General features: G+C 36.6%; 1 protein-coding gene across 1 annotated transcript; it reads left to right on the top strand.

Moving 5' to 3' along the window:
- The first annotated feature begins 261 nt into the window (after positions 1–261).
- On the top strand, positions 262–20,484 carry AP1AR (adaptor related protein complex 1 associated regulatory protein). The gene is made up of 10 exons (XM_026101715.2): positions 262–393; positions 5,148–5,196; positions 6,827–6,853; positions 7,699–7,724; positions 8,640–8,736; positions 9,541–9,639; positions 12,875–12,936; positions 14,067–14,140; positions 15,036–15,164; positions 18,437–20,484. The coding sequence occupies exons 1-10, from the start codon at positions 317–319 to the stop codon at positions 18,700–18,702; spliced, it is 906 nt and encodes a 301-aa protein (XP_025957500.1). The 5' UTR covers positions 262–316; the 3' UTR covers positions 18,703–20,484.
- Positions 20,485–22,095: the final 1,611 nt, after the last annotated feature.

Below are 22,095 nucleotides of genomic sequence, written 5' to 3' on the forward strand. Positions count from 1 at the left end.
GCCTGGGAAGGGGCGGGCCGGGGCGGTGCCAGTGCCGGGCATGCGGCATTGCGCCTGGCGGGGGCCTCGGCGTCTCCCAGGCAGCGGCCGCTCCTCCACTGCTCTTCTTTTTCTGTTCTCTTCTCCCCCCGCCCCCGCCTCACTTCTAACGGCTCTTCTTGGCCGTTGATGCTGCGGCCGTTGGGCGGCTCGCGCGGCGCCGGGGCCGTTCGAATCCGAGCTGCGGGCGCGCGCGTGGCGCCAACGGCCGCCGCGCGGGGCGGGCGGGAAGGAGGGAGGAGCTGCGCCCCCCCTCGCCGCCGCCGCCCAGGATGCGATGGGGAACTGCTGGTCGCAGGGGTGCTGCGGGCTCTTCCTGCGGAGGGAAGCGGGACGGCTGCAGCGAGGCGGCGGGTGAGCAGAGAGCGCGGCTCCCCCCTTTCCCCTCCCCGGGGCGGGGAGGCGCTGGGCCCGCCCGGCTCCGCCCTCGGCCGCGGGAGGCCGGTAGCGGCGGGGCCGCGCGGGCGTCGCTGCCGCCGGAGCGGGGAGAGCGGGCTCGGCCCGGGGGACGGGGAGGCGCGGCGGGGGGGGAGCGGGCCGCTGCCCCGCGGCGGCGCGGCTCGGCTGCGGGTAGGGGAGAGGGAGGAGGTGTGTGTGCGCGTCTGCGCCGGCCGGCCGAGCTGATGAAACACCATTAAATGGTTGCTCTGCTCTGCGCGCTCATCGGGTCGTAATGCACTTGAGCTCTTTCACTGCGAGGATTCTGACTCATTAGCCCCATCCCAGGGTCTTTTCTCAAAAGAAAAGGCTTGCGAAGATTTTCAGACCAGTTACGGAGATCTGTGCGGGGTGCTGTGTTTGTAAAAAGATGGAAAAACGCCACGTTTTCGGGTCTTGTGTGTGAGTCAGAGGCTGAGACACAGTTGCGATAAAGGGTGACTGCCTTACAAAAGAGCAGGAATAGTTGAGATAACCTTTCTGTCGTGTTTCTCGTAAATGCACATAACCTGCCTTTTTCGATTTGCAACAGTGGGTTGCAGTCATGAAAAAGCAGCATATGAGCAGAGAAAAGGATGCATTCCCTATTCTAGGACTTGGTTTTCTTCTGTGCGCTTACCAGTGTTTGATACATAGGCATAGGCCGTGGGCGTGAAAACATCTGAAATGGCTGAAGAGCTGTCATTTAAGTATCCGTTTCTCGTACTATGACACGAGGAAAAACAGATAATTTTTGAAAGATATTTGCTTTACCATGTGTTTTTTTGCTGAGTTTTATCTTAACATTCTACAGGCTAATACCCTTTTTTAACATTCAAGGGTAATGATAGTAAGACTTCTGCAAAGTGTACTTCTTACCCTTTCAACTTTAAGTTTAGCTTTAGGTTTGGGGGAGCTATTTAGGGGAGGGTATTTTTTTTTTCTAATTTTTATTGACCTATGAGCCATTAATAGGAGGCAGAGAGCAAAAAGGTACAAGGTTGTCTTGCTTGTAACAGCAATTTCTAGATATGCTCTTATCTCTTATCTTTCCTTCAGCTTTAAAGTGACTATTACCTATTTTTTTTCTTCCATTTTCTTTTTCCTTCTATGTTTGCAGTACTTTGTTGCCTTTTTGTTTGCTTATCAGTGTTTACAGTGTCATCTGTTCTAGTATTTGTTTTTAGTTCATGTTTGATTCCTGAAGTATCATTCGGCAGCTTTCTGCCATGCTTTACCTTCTCATATTTTCAGCAAGCTGCTACAGAAGTCTGAGGGCTTACTTGCCCGAGTTTATTATGTATTTCAGTGCCTTTCATGTAACTATTGATTTACTGCTTGCTTAATTCATAGAGTGGCAAATATGAATGCCAATACACAGAGTTATGAAAAATGCCATTCTCTTAAAGGGTGGGGAATTCAGTAAGTCTGTTCCAGATTCAGGAACAAATTTTTAGGAGCATAACCTCAAAGCAGCAGTTTGTGCTTGCCATTATAGCTTAGCTACTCACATGTGCATACAGTCCTCCTGTTAGTCCGACATCAAACTGTCTTTATCAGTGAAACAGATCCTATTGTCTACTGTTGTGATCTTAAAAAATATTATATAAATTTGTCCAGGTGTTTGATTGCGTAGCCTGTAGTGGAAGGCTTTAAGAAGTCTTGAAATGATAGTACAGGAAATAGGCGTAGTCCTTGCAATTGGGAAAGTCTATTTGGATTCCCTTTTGAACCTTGAACCTGGAATATCATATGCAGGGATCAGATTATGAGAAAAAGATTGTCCGTGCTACCTCTTAGAGCTAGCCGGTATATGTCTCAATTGATCTTTTCCGGGTAAGCCGGTAATTTACAGTATTGGACTGTTGAGCAATGTAGGTATTTTCCATAACTGTGTGATGGGAGGTGATAGGGAATTGAGTTAAAAACAAAACTGTAAGACATGTCTTACAAATTCCATTAGTTTGAAAGTTACATTGTTACAACATTCTGCAAATCTGACTACTTCTGGAACAGCATAATGTAGCTCATCAAATTATTTGTGCTTATTTTAGTCAAACTCAGATCCCCCCCCCGAACCTACTACTTCATCATTCTTAGAGGTGCCAAGATTAAACTGTAAGAAATAAACTCTAGATTCAATAACTAAGTATACAATTTATAAAAAGTGTTTCAAAATCCTCTAGGATTCTAAACTCTGCTTGTAATTGTTTTTAAAAATTTAGAGATTTATGTGCGAATTGTTATAATGGTTATAAGGCTCATGCTGTGCATGAGTAAAGAGAAATGAATCACCAAAACCTTCAGTATAGTGAAAGTTCACCTTTCTGTAAAAATACAAACTTTTATTTTAACTTTTTTTTTTTTTAAGGAGTGTCCTTATTCCTCAGCTGAAATAGATCAAGAGTTTTGCTTGGAGTACTACAAGCTGCAGCCATAATTAGAAAGTAGGTCATATCTGGTTTGTCACTACTTTCAATCGTAAGAATTTCTCTTTACCCCTGAAGGAGTAAAAAAATATAATTTGTCTCCAGCTTTTTTTTTCCTATTGTGTAAAAACCAAAAACCAAAACCTGTTTTGTCACTGATGTGGAAAAAGTAATTAGTTTTTACTCATGCTCTTGTTTAAATAGATTAAATCTGTTAAAGATTTTTAGTGACATGGAGATGATTTTTTTTAAAGGTTAGTAACATGACTAGGCATAAAAAGAAATAACGTGCATATATATATATGTATGTATATATGGATTCTGAGTGGTGAAGAGTCAGTCTCCTTAATAACTTCAGAACTTTGAAAATTGTTTTGACAGTCTCTGTAATTTGTGTATGAGCTGAACTGTTTTTTCTCTAGTACGTATCAAACCTGTGCGCTTCTCAAGTCTGTTTTAGAAAGTAATGAAACAGTACAGTTTAAATGAGAATAATAAAAGCAGTAAACATTTTAATGTGTTATTACTTTATTTCAGTTGAAGTTGGTACATATGACAAGATGGGGATGGAATTGATGTGTTTTCCATTTCTGTCCTTCATGACTTAAATCTTCCATGGCTGCCATGGGATTTCAGGGCTCCAGCTATTACACAGAATTAGGTCTTGTATTATCAAGTCCCTGTTCAGGAAGTAGCAGAAAATGTAGGAGGTCTTCCTTTAAGTGTCACCACTGATACGATATTTGTAATTACATTCAGTAAGCTTACACTGTACTGTCTAACTTTTCCATAGGTTTACTGTTCAGTTCTTATAAGAAATCTGACTGCAGCTTACCTAGCTGTTTGAAGTTGAGCGTATTTTGATTAGCCCCCAGTGCTGTAAACTAGAACTGTGCTTTCAGTAAAAGCATACCTAAAGTTTCTTTCTTTCTTTGAAACAAAATTGTTCGAGGACTAATAAATTAGATTCTTAATGGTACTGGCTCCTGCACACGGAAATGTTATACAGGGATACAGTGAATGTATTTTAAGTAGCTGTGCCATATCTCCCAATTACACGGAAGATACAGTGCATGAATTGAACCAGACTTTCATCTCTGGTTTCATAGCCGAAGATCAATTAGAAGCAGTTCTTCTGTGCTGCCAACTATGCATTACAAGGTAAAGTGGTGTGTACAAGGAAAGGTTGATGAGCAGTCTGCAGTGAAGTGGGCTGCACAACAGGTTGCCAGGGGAGACATACCCCGACTGACTTCCAGGGAAAAATATGGAGATGAAATACGATGTGATTAAAATGATTGAGGCTTTGGCTGGCATGTTGCTTTTAGTACAGTAGAAGTAGGTGCTGATTGCAAATACAGAACAATCCACTTGTACATGCATAGAAATGCTTGAGGCCCTGCACTTCTTCCTGGTATGAGTGAGCACCTGCAACTGGAAACTCTCTGGTTTTAAAAAGCTGTATGAAGTGGACGTTTTTCTGAACCACCAGTATACATTTGATTGTACTTTGGGATGAGAGCCAAACTTCTTTCACTAGGTTAAATACTTTCAGATAACTTAATACTGTACTGGCATTGATTTTTATAGAGAACAACCTTAAGATAATTACAGAATCAAGGAGAAGACTGATTCCCAATACAAAATTACAGTCTATGAATAACTGTCTGCTCAGAAAGTGTTGTCTTGCCCTCTTTGTAGATACTTTCCTTTGAGGTGCTTAGTTGTTTTTTAATAATCAGTAATGTTTCTAGGTGTATGGGGGAAATAGAAGGTCAACTTTCTAGCTACGTCAAGCTGTCAAAATAGACTGTATTGTAATTTGACATTGATGTTGCACAAGATGCTACACTAGTAAAGAGTTGAATGTCATGATGAGCAATAGGATTTTCAGAAGTTATCTGGAGTACTCTCTTTTGAGAAAATTGTGTTTAAGGTGCCACAGAACCAATTCCAAATGCCAGATGGCCACAGAGGTAAAAAGTCCAGCAGCCTGATAAGTGATCTCCCTCATCTGAAGTGCTTGTCTCTTCTCCAGTTCTGTACCACATGTTTATAAGCTATTGCCTGTTTGTGCTCTGGCAGCAATGCAGAGCACAGGTTAACAAGTACTGTGTTTAGAACTGAAAATTATATGTTTCTTTTATTATTAATTTTAAATAGTTTTTGAAATATGTTAAGTATCAGGCTTGTTTTCCTTCTACTGTGAATTTGAAATGAAGAATATCATTCTGTAGTGTAACTGTAGACTTATTTTCCCAGATCAAAGTATTTTAGAACATGTTCAACGGGAGAACACTTCACTATAGAGGTGAGTGCTCACATTTGTAGCAGCCCTAAATGGGGAAAAAAGGCTGATTTCTAACAATACCTTTAATACTTTTTGCAGTTCATGTATAATGAAATACTCCAAGTTATTCCAGACTGAATTGATGCTTCACTGGATGCCAAGATATTGGTTCCTATCCTATCTTCAGAATATTAATACATCATCTCCCTTTAATCTGTAATTTGTGAAGACATAAAGTATCTGTTGTCATCTGATCATCAGCACCAAAGCATTCTAAAGTCTGTCTATTGCATCTTTCATCACTGCTGTGCTCGAGTGTGGGGTTTTTATTTTTTCTCTTTTTTTTCTGCCAGTTTAAGTGTAGGATATTTAGTTCTTGATTGCACGAATCTGATCTACAAAAAGCCACTCAGCTGAGGTTTCTTTATAGTTATCCACTTTGCTTGGTACAGGTGTCCTTTCTTGGCCACTGAACATCACCCATTTTGTCAAGGTTGCTGTGAGGTTAATTCGTATAATCTGAGGTACTCAGAATAACCTGGTTTACTTTCTCTGAATATTTCTTACGGTCTAAAAGTCCTAGACCTTTCAGATGCACCTCATTACTGAGGAGAGCAGTAATAATTGTAATTACTGCTTTGGTTTTCAAGAAAAGGGACAGAGGTATAAGGCTGCTTGAAATCCGTGGTGGTGGGTTTTTTTGTTGTTTGTTTTTTTTTTAAGCACACATCTTTCAGTGTGAGCGAATGTTGCTACAACAGCAATATGATAGAGAGAAGAAGGTTCTGCCTTCCCCCCAAGTTCTTATTCATACCCCGTGTACAGCAATTAGTTGGTACAGAGGTCAGTAAGGAGTCTTGGAATAGGTACTACCCTCCATGCTTGATGTATTGACAGCATGTACAATTATTATACTGGAAATAGTATGGAGGATTTCCATTTGCTTTGCTTCATTTTTATATGATAGTTCAATCTCTGCTGTAAGAGCTTGTGTAGCTTAGAATGCTTTTCAAGTATTTTTGACTGGTTTGGGCTCTGCATACTTGGCTTCTTTTCATAAAGCATTACATTGCCTTTATTGACCTTCAGTTTCTTATGTGAAAAGCTGTTTTTTTAGAATTCTGGATAGAAAGTAACCCTGTGTTTTCTGTAAATTAATAATACATCTTCAAATACTTTTTGATAACCACCACAGTTGCTATGTGAGGTAAAGGTTATTTGCATTGTGCCCATCAAATTATGTATGTTTTTAAATTAAATTGGTGCTTTGGATTATGTAAGAGTCGTAGCCTTCCTGCCACTACTTGTATTAGAATACATCAGATAAGGGCTTATAAGCTAATGAGACTTCACTGTTTATCAGGGCCCTCGCATGAGTTGTAGTGAAATATGTGAGGGTTTTTAATTTTGACTCTTGCCTTTTCAAGGAATGTAATGTTTAAGATGAGAAATCCTGGTGAGAGTAGGTCCTATTCCAAAAGTAATACTTGCTTAGAAAGTAGAGGCTTTCATAAATAGTATTGCGGTCCCAATATTATCATTGGAATAGTGTTTTTACAAAATAGGTTAAACATGTAATCATATTTATACTAGGTGTTTCGTGATGTGTTATACTGGATTGTAAAGATTGTTTACTTCTTTTTCTCTGCAGTTTGAGAACCTAGTGGAAAGTGATGAGGTAGGTACTAGGATCATAATGTGAAACCTGCTAGTACAACACATTCACTTAAAAATGATTTCAGGATCTTCCTCCCACTTCATAGTATGTTGACCTGCTTAGTCTTACATTGCTAGGGGGATTTACTTTTGAGTTTTGCTTGCCCTAGGAATAAATAATTTAACACTTTGGGAGAGATGAAGACCTGAGAGAAGAGAATCCAGTGTAGGGCAGCCTCGGGATATAGTCCTTTGGGGAAGAGAGCACTATGGACATTAAGAAGACAAAAACCAAAGATAAACAGAAAAAGAGGGACCTGAAGGAGAATTTGCTCCTTGTATAACTTGTATAAGATTCATCAAATGCTCTGTTATCTGAGCCAACACGAACATGAGTTGTCTTGCTAAAGAAAGTGTTGGGAGCGCTCTGTCCTGAAGATTGTGGGTAAACTGTCTGAAGCAGTGTTTAGAAAAAAAGAAAAGTAGGCCTTCACTGTTAATTTAATACACTGCTAATTTTTCCCATTAGCTTGATAACAGGAAAAAAGTGTTTTCAGTATCCTGCTCTGTATTTAAAAACATGAAGACTAATAGTTTGGTTCCTCAAGTAGAGCAACAGAATGCTTATTTTCATTTGGAAGCCCTTTTTTATTTGTTTTACTTACACAGTCAGCCAATTCAGCTGGTTACATAACAAGATCCTTTGAAATTCCAAAAAAAGCAATGTGTAAGGGAAGATTTTTCCCTCCAATTGTAAAACTAGTATATAGGGGAAATGGTAATTTCTTTTTTTTTTTCCCCCCCGTCTTAAAATTGATTAATGGGATTTTCAAAAACTTAATTTTTTTTTTTTTTTTTTTTAAACAGGGGGAAAGCCCAGGAAGCAGTCACAGGTAAGACTTTGAGATTCAGGACCTCTCCTCTCTGCTCTCCCATTGTGTTTGTTAAATTCCTGAGATTTCCTATCAAAACCCTTTCTGTCTTTTTAGTTATCAGATACGTGGAAAAAATATATGTCGTACTAACCTTAATGTTTAACTTTGTCAAAACATCTTAAATGTTAATGCATCTTGCGAAAACGATACATGACAGTCAAAATAGAATGCTTTAAAGAGAATCTTTATTCTTGTTCCCAGGGTCAGCATTTAAAGTTACAGAGATGTTAGAACTGCAGATTCAGTGGACTTTTTGTGAACATATTGATATTTCTGTAAGCAGCAGTTACTTAAAGGTCTGCTTGATAGGTAATGTGTGTTAGCGCTGAAGTGTGTGCTTTGGTTGCCTAATTCTAGACATCTTGTATTACTTCAGCTTGATAGTTCCTAAAATGTTGATCTCCAGCCAAGACTCCTGGAAAAGCTGTTGGATATAGCAGACCTTGCAATTACTGTAACACTTCTGCAGTCTTGTTTGTTAAGTATATGCGAAGTAGAGAACAGATGAAAGAGGAACAATTACACTTGGGTGATCAGAACAAATAAGAAAATAGTGAGATTTACATAACGATGACAGTTTAACTATTCTATTCCAGTAGTCCTTTTAACAAAAGATGTTTTGGGAACATGCTTTCTATAAAGATACAGAAAATGCTCTACAGAGAGGGAAGGAGAGAGAGTGAATTGTCTGGAGTAGACTGGAACTTCGACTCTCTGGGCTTAGGAGGGGTAAGACAGAAGCACAACTTGTTGAATTTAGATTAAAGGATCAGTCAAGAAAGGCTATATGAATATACTTGTTACTTTTGCAAGTTGGAGTTGTCATGAATAAATAATAGTTGCAGTCTTTTTGCGCTCCTCCCACGCTTTTAGGCCTCTGACTGAGGAAGAAATTGCTGACTTGAAAGACAGACATTATGACTCCATTGCTGAAAAGCAGAGAGCTGTTGATATGAAACTTCAGTCAGAGGTAAATGATGACTATGTGCGGTTTATGATGACTAGTGCGGTGCGGGGTAGTTTTTTTCTTTATCTTTTAAAGTATTCAATCTTAACCATGAATGCAGTGAGCTCTTATTCACATGAACAAAATGATTTGTTTGTGATCATCTCTTGGGTTTTTTTTAGTCTACAAGATACCCAAAGAGATTGATTGCTGTGAAGTTAAGTTTACATCAGAGATTATTTCTTTTCATCCATCTCTCAGATGACAAATTGAATAAATAGACTAGTTATTTGTTCATAATGATTAAACCATAATTCTTTTCATATAAAAGGCGAAACAGGCAGGATGCTTAATTTAGCTTTTCCTGTGGTTAGTTTGTTTAGAGCTTTTCTTAAGCAAAGAACCTAATTTGTCATTTTGCTTCAGTGTTGCAGCAATTAGTGGACTATGATGGGGAATACAATGTAGAAAGTAAGAATGATTTTTTGAATGAAGTACTAGTGAAATATGTTTCTGAAAAGTTTTAAGCCTTTCACTGTGCAGTTCATAATATAATGCAACCATGCATTTACAGCAATTCACTATTTTCCTAGTAATAATGTTTATTTAATAGGGTAATGTTTAGCTATCTACATTTCATGGGATTTTTGGTGGGGGGGGAAGCTATCAAATTCTGTTAATGAAAAAAATGTTTTAACTATAGTCAATTTTATTTTATTTTTATTTTCTAGTAGCTCTTCTTTTAATTTATTGGAGTTATGGTTTTATTCATAGGAAGATTAGATAGGTTCTACTTTTGTTAACCCTTACTATTTTGTTCATACACAGTTAGCCTTACAAGAGGAGAAGTTAAGAATAGAAGAGGAGGCTTTATATGCTGCACAACGTGAAGCAGCCAGGGCAGCAAAGCAGAAAAAGCTCTTGGAGGTGAGGGGAAAAAGACCCCAATATATATCAGAGCTTCTGTTCTGTTCTCGTGTATACACACTTTCCTAATGTCCTTTACATCTGAGGAAATGTAATGAGGAAATTGCTTTGGCTTGTAAATTCCAGTGGAGAAAGAAAGAGAAAGAAAAATGATTTGAAAGTACAACTGACTGGGACAACTGAAAATGAACAAAATTTTTTGAAACAACTTATGACACTGAGTACAGATCTTGAAGGAAAGATTAAAAAAAAAAATTAGCTTAACAGACATATGTTATATAGAAGTTAACTGCTCTTCATATAAAGTGATTTCTGACTGTCTTCTAATGAAAAAAATTGAAATTAAGTACACATTATGATGTTCTTACATTTATAAAATACACTTCATATATTTATATGCACTTAATTTTTCCCATTTTGTATGACTTGTGTTAACATGAAGAGAAAGTGTTTCTGAATCATCTGTATTCACTGTTGACCCTGCTTTGCGCCAGAGGTTGCACTAGATGACCTCTTAAGGTCCCTTCCAACCTGAATTGTTCTGTAATTCTGTGATTTTATTCATAATAGCCAAAGTTCAATAATAAGTACTTAACAGTAGCGGTGTGTTGTTTGGGGGGGGGGGGTGTTTTGCTTTTTGGTTTTTTTGAATACCTCTGTGTCTACTTTTAGATGTCTGGTGTCTATGCCTGTGGAGCTTGGTCAAGCAAAACAAAAGCCAAGTTATGTTTTCCTGCTTATTCAAAAAACATGTGCTGTTCTTTCTCCTGGGAGTATTTATGACTGAATTTTTTTCATGTTGAAGATTAAAGAATTACCTGTTTTAACCCCTGGTTATCAGTGCATTCAATATATTCACTATACTAATAAGACAGAAAAATACGTAGTCTTGCACAGATTTGAGGTTGCCAGAAATGTGCAAATTAAGAAAAAAACATTTTCAGAATTGTCACTGTCTGTTTATATATAATGTGTATGGCTGCATTTGTAGCATGTTCAAGGAAACAGTCTATGGGACATGTGGTATGTGTACGATTAAAAGTAATTTTTTTCTCAGTTCAGATTTACACTCATTGAAAGAAAAAGTTTCTGGAATCTGCAATAGCTATAGGGAAGATCCTAGCATCCTAGTATATTGTCTGTATTGAAAAGTGAATTAATTGAAAACTGTTATTTGCAGACCAATGTCATTACTCAGTTTTCATCTAATAATTATATTGCTAAGTGTAGCTCATGTCTTATTTCACATTTCTATCTTCTTGCCATTTGAGGTGGAGGGGTTAATTCTTTCTCTCTTTCTTTTTCTTTTTTTTTTTTTTTTTGCTTGCTTCTGTTTTTTTAACATATTTTTCCTCTATTTAAAGTCAGCAAAAAGAATTAATTTTACGCTTAAGACTTCAAGTGTTCTTTGTGGAAGTCCTGTGGAAGAAGTGCTGTTTTCCCTGTCTTCCCTGTTCTTAATATGCCTGCCTTTTAGTCAGGACCTAATACAGGCTATATTATAGAGATCTGAATTTCCTCCCCTTGTAGGACTAGTACCATTTATCTCCTTTACAAATAATCTCCCTCAAACATCCATAAGGATTATAAGGATTTATAAGGAAGCATTTTTGTATAAATATGCTAGATAAATGAGAAGCCTTTTAAAATACATAACTCATATCTTTGCTGTTTGTGGGCAGAAGTCTATTAAATGAAAACAGCTTTTTCATTGGAAAGATGGCATCTTCTTAAAAAAATATGGCTTGCTTATGTCGCCCAAATAATTGTCAGGGATTGTAACAGCAGAGAATATTAATACAGGTGTATCCTGGAACTTATAGTGCTGGATATTTGTATGTGACCTAACAAAATGTGTAGATAACTTAAATCTGGTATTATGTAGGTATGTGAATTTAAAAAGGAAACTGCTGCACACATCAGAAACTTATTTTTCTTGGCTTGCTTAACTATATGTTGGTGTCAGTTTTTGGGCTCGTTCTCCCTACTTATTTAACTCTTCTCACCTATAACTACTATTAGGTGATACTTCTACTTTTTCTACAACTTCTTATCTCCTCACCAGATTCAATCTGCTTATTCATACATAAAGTATGTTTAAATACTTAAGATGGAAATTGTGCCAAGAAGTGAATCCCAAGAAATCATCATCTTGGGATTAAAAATAGTTGATCAAATGCATTTTTTTCACAAGACTACCCAACTAAGAGCACTTCTTAGATAAGGTTTGAAATTGATATTGAAAATTCTGGTTTATTTATCCCTTTTTTCTCTTTCAGGGACAGATCTGTTAATGCCGAGAGTAGATTTTCAGAAAACATGGTAGCTAGATATGTCAGATTTGCTTATAAAACTAGCTTGTTCATTTTTTTTATGTTAATCTTTGCCATAATCGGAGTGAACAATTACTGTATCATAATGTTTTTCATCACATGGTCAATGTGCCCAGTTTTTATATTCTTATTTTTTCAAGGCAAGGAAAAGAAACTTAAGTCAACTTCAAACCCCAGAACTTCAAGAAGTAGAACCACCCTACTTCTGTGACATCTGTTGTTCCTCTTATGACTGCAGAATGCTTACATTGGCTTGTCTTGCATTTTTCACTTTGTTCCTGCCTAGTTTTGTCCCAGCAAGGCAATAAAGCTTTTATTAATGTAAATGAAGCACTTTGTGCTGATGCAGGCAACCAGAATATTCCTTTGTGCAGTGGTAGAGGGACCTGTAAGAAAACTTTCTTTTTAAATGGTAGACTTGGTAACTTGTTTTTTGTACGTAGAACAGAACAAATCCAACAAAACCCAGGTATTAACTGTGGTGAAAATACTTGCAAGTTAAGAGAATACAGTGCAGAAGAGGACAGATGCAGTCATGAATAAAGTGGTGCTCACATGTTTCTAGACAAATTGATGATTCTTGATCACTGTGCACAAAATAGGTTAAAATATTGTGCACTCTATTCACCGCACCTTCTTTTAAATGAAGATTATGATGCAGTTTCTAAGTTCTAAGATTGAGAGCAGTGCTACTTGTATATAATGGTCACTTCAGTCTCATTAAATTTGATCTTTATTTGAGTGAAAGTCAGTCTTCCCGTAAGCTATACTTTGACTGCTTCACGTTGAGAAAGAATAGTGCACCTTCTGATGATATCGCAGTTAAGAGAATGCTCAGGGCATTGAATATATTTCTGAGTGATTGTCTTCAGCAGTTTTCAACAGTTTATTTCTTTTGGTAGCAACATAGACTGCAAAGGATAACACAGAGAGCGCATGCTGTTAATAATGGAGAATATCAAAGGTAAGATACAAAATGTTAATAATGATAATCAAGAACCAAAACTGTCTTTGCTTCTGTTCCTCATCTGCCCACCAAAAACAAAAATCCATGCGCTTTTTTTTTTTTGACCCTTACAAATGCAGCATTCCTAAGTCAAATTTGTTTTTGTTCTGCTTACAGTTTTCTCCTTCACGCCAAGTAGTTACTTAGGCATACTCGTTGCTATTAATCTGCAAACATTGAGGGTAGATTGCGTTCATTCTGGTGTTCACGGGAGTTATTAGAATGGTGCATGCAAAATCGATGCTACAGCCAGCTACCATGTATATAAAATCTACTTTTATATTAGAAATTTATGTGTGGGGGGGTATGTATACGTGTATGTGTGTGTATACACACACACACGTAAAATCTTGGGCAATATAAATGTAATTTTATTATTCAGAACCATTTTTGAAATGCCCGATAAAAATACATGCTAATCAAATGGAGAATGGAATAGTTTATATAGTCTCCTTGTTTCTTTATGATATTCTTAGAATTCTTTTTATTCCCACTTACTTTATACAGTGTTAATAAAAATGTAAAGAAATTTACTATGAAACCTATTTTAGAGGAAACTATCAGCTATTTTTGAATGGAAGAGAGGGAAGAGAAAAGAAGGGGACAGAAAGGATATTCAGTGAGAGATGGGATGTGCAGTAAGAAAAGAAACTGTGAAAACTATATTGAATGAGTGGGAACTAGTGGAATTTTAGAAACCAAAGGACCAGAGTAACAGGATTTGATTCATTAGGTAACGAAAGGAATTGGAAATAAAAGCCGTATTACGTGTAGTGACAAAAAATGAGAGGGGGAAGAGTTGCTTTGTGACGGAAGTTAAGATAATTAATTTTTAATTGAAGTTACTAGTAAAAATTGAGCAGAGATTCAGATTGGGAGAGGGTTGATAAGTAGGAAAGGAAAGGAATTTTGTGGATCATTTTGTAAAGATTGTAGTTAAAGCTGTATGTACTTCGTAGCGTAGAAGGGGCTATGAACAGTTTCTTTAAAACTGTGTGAACAGCAGGACACCTGGATAAGATTTTTAATAGCGTCCTTAGAGATTTATAAAGCTAAAAGCAATAAATTTAAGTGCATTGTTTTTACAGTTCTGTCACAGAGGAAGATTTTGATTCCTTCTTGAGAAATACAAAATTCCAGTATGAAGCTTTTCGAAGTAGTAGTAAGTCTTTCTTTTTTATGTATGTTTTTAAATGCAAAGTGATGTTGAGGAGCACAGCATGTTTTTTTTTTTTTTTCCCCAAAGATAAACATCATCATTATGTACCTATTTCTGTGTTTAAAAAAAAAAAAAAAGTAATAATAATAATAAAATCAGGGAGGAGCTCATTTTCCGCTTGAATTCCTGATGCCTCATGGGCACAAAAAGCACAGCATATATAACTTGTCACAGCCATTCCAGTTCTCAAAGGCACATTCTGTAAGCAAACAAGTCTTTTGCATGGATTTCATCTTACTAAGGCTTTCCAGCCATCTGCATAGAGACAATAACACGCAGTGAATTCTTCTTGTAAAACCTAGGTGTTTTTAAAGATGCAAATATGTATGCATATAATTATTTTTTAACCATTTTTTAGCAAAATATACTAATGGTTAATTCTTTTTTCTAAGAAAGAGTAAAAGAGGATTTAGCTGTCTGTACTTAAACATTCCAATAGTACTATTGTTCCTATAGCAATTTATAGGAAAACAATTTTGTAAATTATCTGTAAGCTTGATGAGAGTACCTGATAGTCACAAGAAGTTGAGGACTGATGGTGGTTCTTGGGAAACACTGCCTGTAGTTTGTGTTTCTTGTTGCAAGTCTCTGTACAAGTCCAGCTTACTAAATTCCTCTGTAGTTCTGATTAGACTCAGTATTGCCAAGTGTCCTGTAATCTCTTAATGAAGTTGTATGCCATTAAAAAGCTGCTGTGTACTCTTTGAAGTTACAAATTTTTTTCAGATATTCTTGAGGTTTAAAGTCACAAAGCACAATAAACCTTTAAAAGTTTAGTTTTGCATGTTGAATCTCAAATCAAGTATGTTTGCGATTTGAAAATATATTTTTGATACAGGACTTTCATCTGACGCTACAGTACTGACACCAAACACAGAGAGCAGTTGTGACTTAATGACCAAAACAAAATCAACAAGTGGAAATGATGACAGCACTTCATTAGATTTAGAGTGGGAAGATGAAGAAGGTATTTATTCTCTCATTCAATTTCATTCTGAACCTACAGATCAAAAATGCTGACAGTTGTAAGTGTAGTGGTTGTACACTTGTCCTTTCTATAAGGGAAGGTGGCTTAAAGCTTTCTTCTGATGGCATTTCTTTCAAGTGTGTACTGATTAAATAGTTGTAAATGATTTTTAGTTAGAAAATTGCTTGTTTTGATAAATGTGGTCATCTGTCTAATCAATGAATTCATTTATTTGGACCCTTCAGTAAATCTGTTTTCATGCACATTGTGGCACCACGGCTTGTAGTAAACCCACAACAAAACTAATGGTAAAGAAGTGCTGCCCCCTTATGAGCCAGTAGCAACAGGAACAGCTTGTTCTTTGTTTTGCTATGTAAAGTCAAGAGTCTTTGAAAAGTTTCGGGAAGCACTGATTCTTTTAAACACTAATTATTTTTATTGTAACTTCCGCTGGAAACTTTTTCTAAAAAGTCTGCCTTCCAGGTGAGTACCCTAACAATCCCAACTGCTGCTGCTGTTTGTTAAAGGTGTTTTCTGTGCTCTTTGCAGATTTACTAAAAGCTCGTCTGTGTTTCAAAGTGCATCCAAAATTTTGAGACCCTGATGACTTCAAGGCTGCCAAAAATAAACGAAGATTTTTTTTTAACCCATACGTAAAAGAAATTATTTCTGCTTAATAGAATGTGTTTTTTCACAGCCCATGTATATTTAAAAAATCTAGCACTGTCAAGAAGATTAAAATGCTAGTTTGGAAAACCCAGTTTTGAAATACAGACTTTCCCCAGATTTTCCTAGAAATACCCGTCATATTTTTTAGGTAGTGTGTGCAAGAGCTGTTAGCATTGTAGAGGAACTGAAGCTTGAGCAATACCATATATATTGAAGTATACTGGATTTTACTTTGGGAGGAACTAGCACCAGTGCAGAAACAGCATTCTGGGAGCTCTTTCTCTTACCCCATACTTAAGAAATGGGCAGTCCGCATTCTTTGCTTTTTACAGATTGAGTTGTCCTCCCACTCCTAAGTGTTAGCTTAATGCAGTATCTTTCTATGTTACTACAGAAAAGTAGATGAAAATGAGATTCAGTCTTTACCAGCCATACCTGCATGCAAGATTTTCGTGTTCGTTTGATGGGTGAGGATTTTGTTGAGCATGGGCCTGTATTACCCTTGCCAATGGGGGACTCAGTTCTGTGTATAGAGTAATAATCAGTGAAGTTTGCTATTCATTGTTTTCTGCTTGATCGTATGACTTCCATGTTGATCAGGTAATGGCCTACTCATAAGCTTACATCAGGTTTTGAATAGTAAGTGATGAGAAGTGCCCAAAATGGCCTAAACACAGAAAACAAAACTGCTGCAGAGTTCTGTTTCTGATTCCTACTACCCCATGCCGTACAAGGGGGAAATAAATATTTAAGAGTTCATGTCATGTGACAGCAGCACATCACTTCTCCCTAGTAACTTCAAAGCTTGACCAGAAAGTATGGTAAGAGGACCCCTGCAAGACTTCTTATGCTTGAGAATATATATAGTCTTGTAGTTGTTTTCATGGCTGCAAAGGAATCAGTATGGTCATTTGAAGAAGTACTAGTCCTTATTGCAAAGGACTTTGAGTAGCCTTTAACACTTCCTTGGTAGATCTGGCCCAACCATCTCCCTGAATGGGTTGACTGCTTCTTAGGGTTAAGAGGTTTAGTTATTGCGTTGATTACTGTCAGAAAGCTACTGTAGAGACTGGACAACTCTAAAAAAGTAAGTGTGGGTATGTTTGGGCTTAGTGATCTGGGGTATTGATTATGGTCTAGTTTTACATTTTACTGTTAGTATGTTGTCTGGGCATTGAACGCAATGTAGTGGAAACCCAGGTTTTTTAAAAGGGTATTAGCCTTTTAACAGCTAAAAATAGGATAAGGACAGCTACAAAATATAATGTTGCTTGAACTGAAAAGTTGCCAAATTAGGAGGTTATTAACAAGAAATGCCTAGATCTGAACAAGGCATGATTATGTGCTATTGATGGTAGTGTATAATATACTACTAATGGTAGTACTGAAAGGGTCCTGTGGATTGGAGCTGCTTGAGCACAGCAGATGCACAGTTCTTGACCTGCAGTGTTATCTTTCTATAAATTATACTATATGAACTATAAAAGCCATGTGGATAAAATAGAAACAGTAACTGTTCTGACTTAAATACAGAGTTTTTGGTACAGTAATTCTGTTTTCCTTCTTTGGTGTCACAAAAAGAGAGCATACAAGGACTTTGTAGTACTAATGCTGTACTGACATATTTGGCAGTGAGGCTTATACGGTATCAGTAAGAGAGATGGACAACAGCTTCACTGAGCTATCAGTGCCAAAGGAATAATCAAGTTGAAAAGTAGCTGTATTTTAAAACACCCATGAAACATTAGCATAAAATCCATCACTTTAGAGTCTGGGGAAGGGAAATACTTGCCTCTTGGATATTTTTTTCCCAAGTTTTCCACCAAAAGTTACTTATGTAAGTGTTTCACTTGCAATATGTAAGTCCAGTTATAATTAATTAGTTAGCTAGTCAGTCTAAACTTAAAAGGGGAATTTACTTAGGAAGGTACGAGGAGAATTAAGAAAAATAATTAAGAAAAAAAGCATGCTCAGTCCTCCCCTTTTTCTGTCCAGCAGTAGAGATGGTGTTTGATACACCACAAGAAAGTCCCGCAACATACACAGTATCCCTAATGTCTTTGTACAGTTTTCTGATCAGTGTTTTGCATGAATTTAAACATACCTTTTCATAGAAATAGAAGATCTTTTCTATACAAATGCACCCAGTGTCTAAATTTTAGCTGCTGGTTAAAATATTTTACTTGATGAAGTTTAAGCTACTTCTCTGTAAGTTAGAGGAGTATTACAGGATTCCCCAGATTCTAGCTTTTATAGAAGTGGCACAATGCTGAAAATCTTCTAATATTTGCATGCCCTAGTGGAGGCCAGCAGGTTGAATACACAGAAGAAATAAATACTGAAACTGAATTGTTTCACAGTGTTCCGTGTCTCCCTCAGAGGTCTGTAAAATAACATCAATCGCTATTACATTTCTTTGGGCCAAATATGACTGCGAACTACTGACTTACTTTTTCTAGTATTATTCAAATTAAGCTGATAAGAATGAAATTACCAGAATCTGGATCTCTAAAGGATTGTTGTTGTTTCTTCTAATGTTCTAACTCAAATGCAAAGACACTTCCCTCAATTGTTTTTTCTCACAAGCATGTCTTAAATTGTAGGCATGAACAGAATGATTCCAATGAGAGAACGCTCTAGAACAGAAGAAGATATACTCCGGGCAGCACTAAAATTTAGCAGCAAGAAGACTGGAAGTAATCCAGCCTCAGCCTCTGATGACTCTAATGGTTTGGAGTGGGAGAATGACTTCGTTAGTGCTGAAATGGATGATAATGGCAATTCAGAGTATGCTGGATTTGTAAATCCTGTCTTAGATTTGTCTGCATCAGATGTAAGGATATCTGACTCTGATCAACAAGACAGATAGTGAAACTTTGTGGCTTCTGTTTATGACCAAATGCTTAAAAGTGAAAGACAAAAACATTGCTCTTTTATAAGAAAAAGAAGGGAACAATGTCATAAATTAATCAGCAAGGAATGTGAATGACTTGCTATCTGAATTAATTCAGAATTAAGTGCAATTTTATCATCTACCTTCTAAATTTTTGTGAAAACTAGGATGAATCTATTGTGTATATTTCTGGATATCTGGTTTAATATTATCCGCACTAATTAAAACTTTGCAGCTTGACATGTCTGTATTTTAACTAAGCTTTTTTTTTTTTCTGGATCATATTTCTACTGATTTGTTTTTAAAATTCATCATTGGCCTAATGTTTATCTCAGAAATAGTCTTATATAATTTATCTAATACTGGAATATGGAAAAAATTTTATTTGTCTTTTTTTTTGGCAGTATGTGCTATATGATTTGTTCTTTAGCTATTTAGGGGGCAAAATCGGCAATTTATTATGTGTGAAATTTGTTTTGCAATTGGCTATTTTCCCTCTCTAACTTACATTCTTCCTGACCTATGTTTTCCTCTTTACATTTTTTTTAAATACTAAGCACAATTAACCTGTATAAACATAGTGTAAATCATCAGGTTAGGTAGGATACTGTCTTGTATAATATGCCAGACATAGTGAGAGTGTGCTAGATAGAAAACAACTATACAAATTCTTTATGCTTAAAACTGGAAAATTTCAGCATTATTTAATGGAGAACTAGGAAGACCAAAGTTTTGATTCTCCCCTGCCTCCCCCAAACCCTGAAACAGATCTAAAGATGTTATTACACAGCAGTTAAAATTCTTAAGTTGTGGAAGACTTGTAATTCAGGTTGATAGGAACAGTTATTGAAAAGCAGCGTTCTCTGAGCAAACTGGAAAGGAGAACAGTTGCTCTGCTACTAGGTTGGAAAGAACAAGAATCTAAAAACTGGATTCCTGTATCTGCATAAAACAAAGGAAGAATGACTTTTCTTTTTCAGGTTACAAAACAGTGTATTTAAGTGCTTTAGCTTTCCTGTGCCTCTTAATTGGATCGTTAATTTTCCTAATATGGGCTGAAATTTAACAGGTGTTTAGTTACTGCAAATCTTGTGTAATTTATTGTGTGATCTTCCCTTTATTTTTAATATAAGTTTAAAAATTTTTTTTTAATGCTAACTGAAGAGAAGTGCAAAACAATTGTAAATCTTAAGCTTTCCCCAAAGTTTCAGTAAAGTCATTCTATTCTGCTGCTATTTTGTGTTGCTCTCTTGCTTCTCCCTAAATAAAGGGTTTGGGGTGCGACTTCTCCATTGTCGAATAAAAGCAACACAGTTAAGTAGTAAAAGCTGCATTGTCAAAGGAATTGAACATGCTGGTAACAGTTGTGTAACTGTTTTAGATTATCTGATCCCATATAATGTCAGGGTCACTATAATGTGGTCCTCTTCATGTTATTTTAGCTTAAATAAAAATACTGGATATTTGGATTAAGTATGTACATATATTGACATTAACAAACAAATCTTTTGCTGATAACATTCCATTTCTTAATTTAAACTGTAGCTATGTCACTGGAAATATTAAATGTAACTGTCTACATTTGCAGTGCCTGTAATATGCTTTAAAAAATTTGTACACATCAAATGTATATTTTTGGTTTGGCATTAGCTACTCCTGTTTAACTTTTCCTAACATGTATTCGTATGATAACCTATTGAAAGTAAGGCAACTTTCTCAACATGTAAATAAACACTTTTTTACTTGCTGAAACTGTAACTTACTCTGCGGTGGTCACTGCTTTTCCTTACCAGTGAACATGAGGTTAACTTGTCCTGACCATGCTTGAGGGAAGTAAAGCTGACCATCTTGCTTTGAAAAATGAGCAAGCGTTTGGCAAAAAGGAAGCTTTAACTTCAACTGAAGGTTTCTACTGTAATGTCTGTGTTCTGTGCCCGTGGTTAATAGCATTCTATTTCTCAGTTCAGTGAATCACATTAATGAGTGATTTAAGAAATTATGGTCAATATTTGCTAAAATAACAGTTTAAGAAATTGAAGGATGACATAAACTGCTTATGTGAAATCATGCAGCAGTACTGTAAATTATATATATCTGTACAGACTTAAAATGCTATAATTAAAGTAATTATGAAAAAAAAATCTTTAAATCAGGATGTGTATTATACTCATCTTCCATTTCCATCACTTTTTTAAATCTAAAGACAATTGATAATCAATAGAAGCACTTCAGCTGTTTTAGAGTTCCCCTTTCATTTGAGTAAGGTTATAATTTTATAGCTTTAATTTACCTTTTGCAAAAGTAAATTCCACTTAGCTTGGAAAAACTAGATGCAGTCTTTCTGTTTTGTCAGCAGGGACAGTATTTTGAGGGGGGGGTCTGACTAGAACAGTATTATAGCTTGCAATTACTATTAGGAGGATGACTAAGTGTCAGCAGTGTTCTTAAATTTGGCAATGTTCTCTCTGTTGCTGTTTTGGGACTCTCATTTCATATACAGTGAAAGATGCATATGAAGACGAATTATTAAAATGTAATCGAAAATTACCTGTGCATGAGAATTGCTAAGAAAACTTTTAATAAATGATTAGCTGTATCTTTACGGAACTCCATAGCATCCATTCTTGAGAGGTGTTGCTTTGGAAAGGAAGCTCTAACAAGCTGCAGTAATAGCGGACTTGGGGAACTTGGGAGTAGGGAGCCCTGCTATTACCAAAAACAAGAAGCTGTACCCTCGTAATGCAAAGGACAGAAAAACCTGCTCATGTAAGCTTCCCTGTCCTCTGACTGCATTAGCTAGTGTACCATTTTAATTGACGTAGCTGATTGTGCCTGTGTGTAGGAGATACGGTGTCTTTTATAGGAAATTATTATTTTACTTGCATGGAAAGAGTTTTATTGAGTTGTTCATGTACTGCTTATACAAACAAAGCTTTTATGCTAGAATTTTTTCTCTGCTAAGAAGCTTTGAGCAAAAGTTCGTCATCATTGAAGTTGTGCAATTGTCGAATAGAAAATCGTTTGACACAACTATTTGGGCAGTCTGTTCAGAGTTATTTGACCTAAGTGTAAAATTGGTGTTTCAGTGTTGTGTTTTAGTATTATAATTGTAAATACTAGGACAGCTGAGCCAAGTGAAAAATTATAAAGTGTTACCTATCCCATTGCATGTAGTATTTCTTACAATTAAGTGTGCAGTATATGAGTAATGGCAGTCTCCAGGAAAAGATCAAGGAGGCAGAGTAGAGAATTCACACTGATCATCTGGAAGATATAAAATGAGTACCTTCAGGATCTAAGCTAAATTCTGGAAAGCAGAAGGTTTCAGTTGTATTGCATTTCTGAGCTGCTTCAACTGGCAACCCTATA

The sequence above is a fragment of the Dromaius novaehollandiae genome, chromosome 4 (genome assembly GCF_036370855.1).
Source record: "Dromaius novaehollandiae isolate bDroNov1 chromosome 4, bDroNov1.hap1, whole genome shotgun sequence".
NCBI lineage: Eukaryota > Metazoa > Chordata > Aves > Casuariiformes > Dromaiidae > Dromaius > Dromaius novaehollandiae.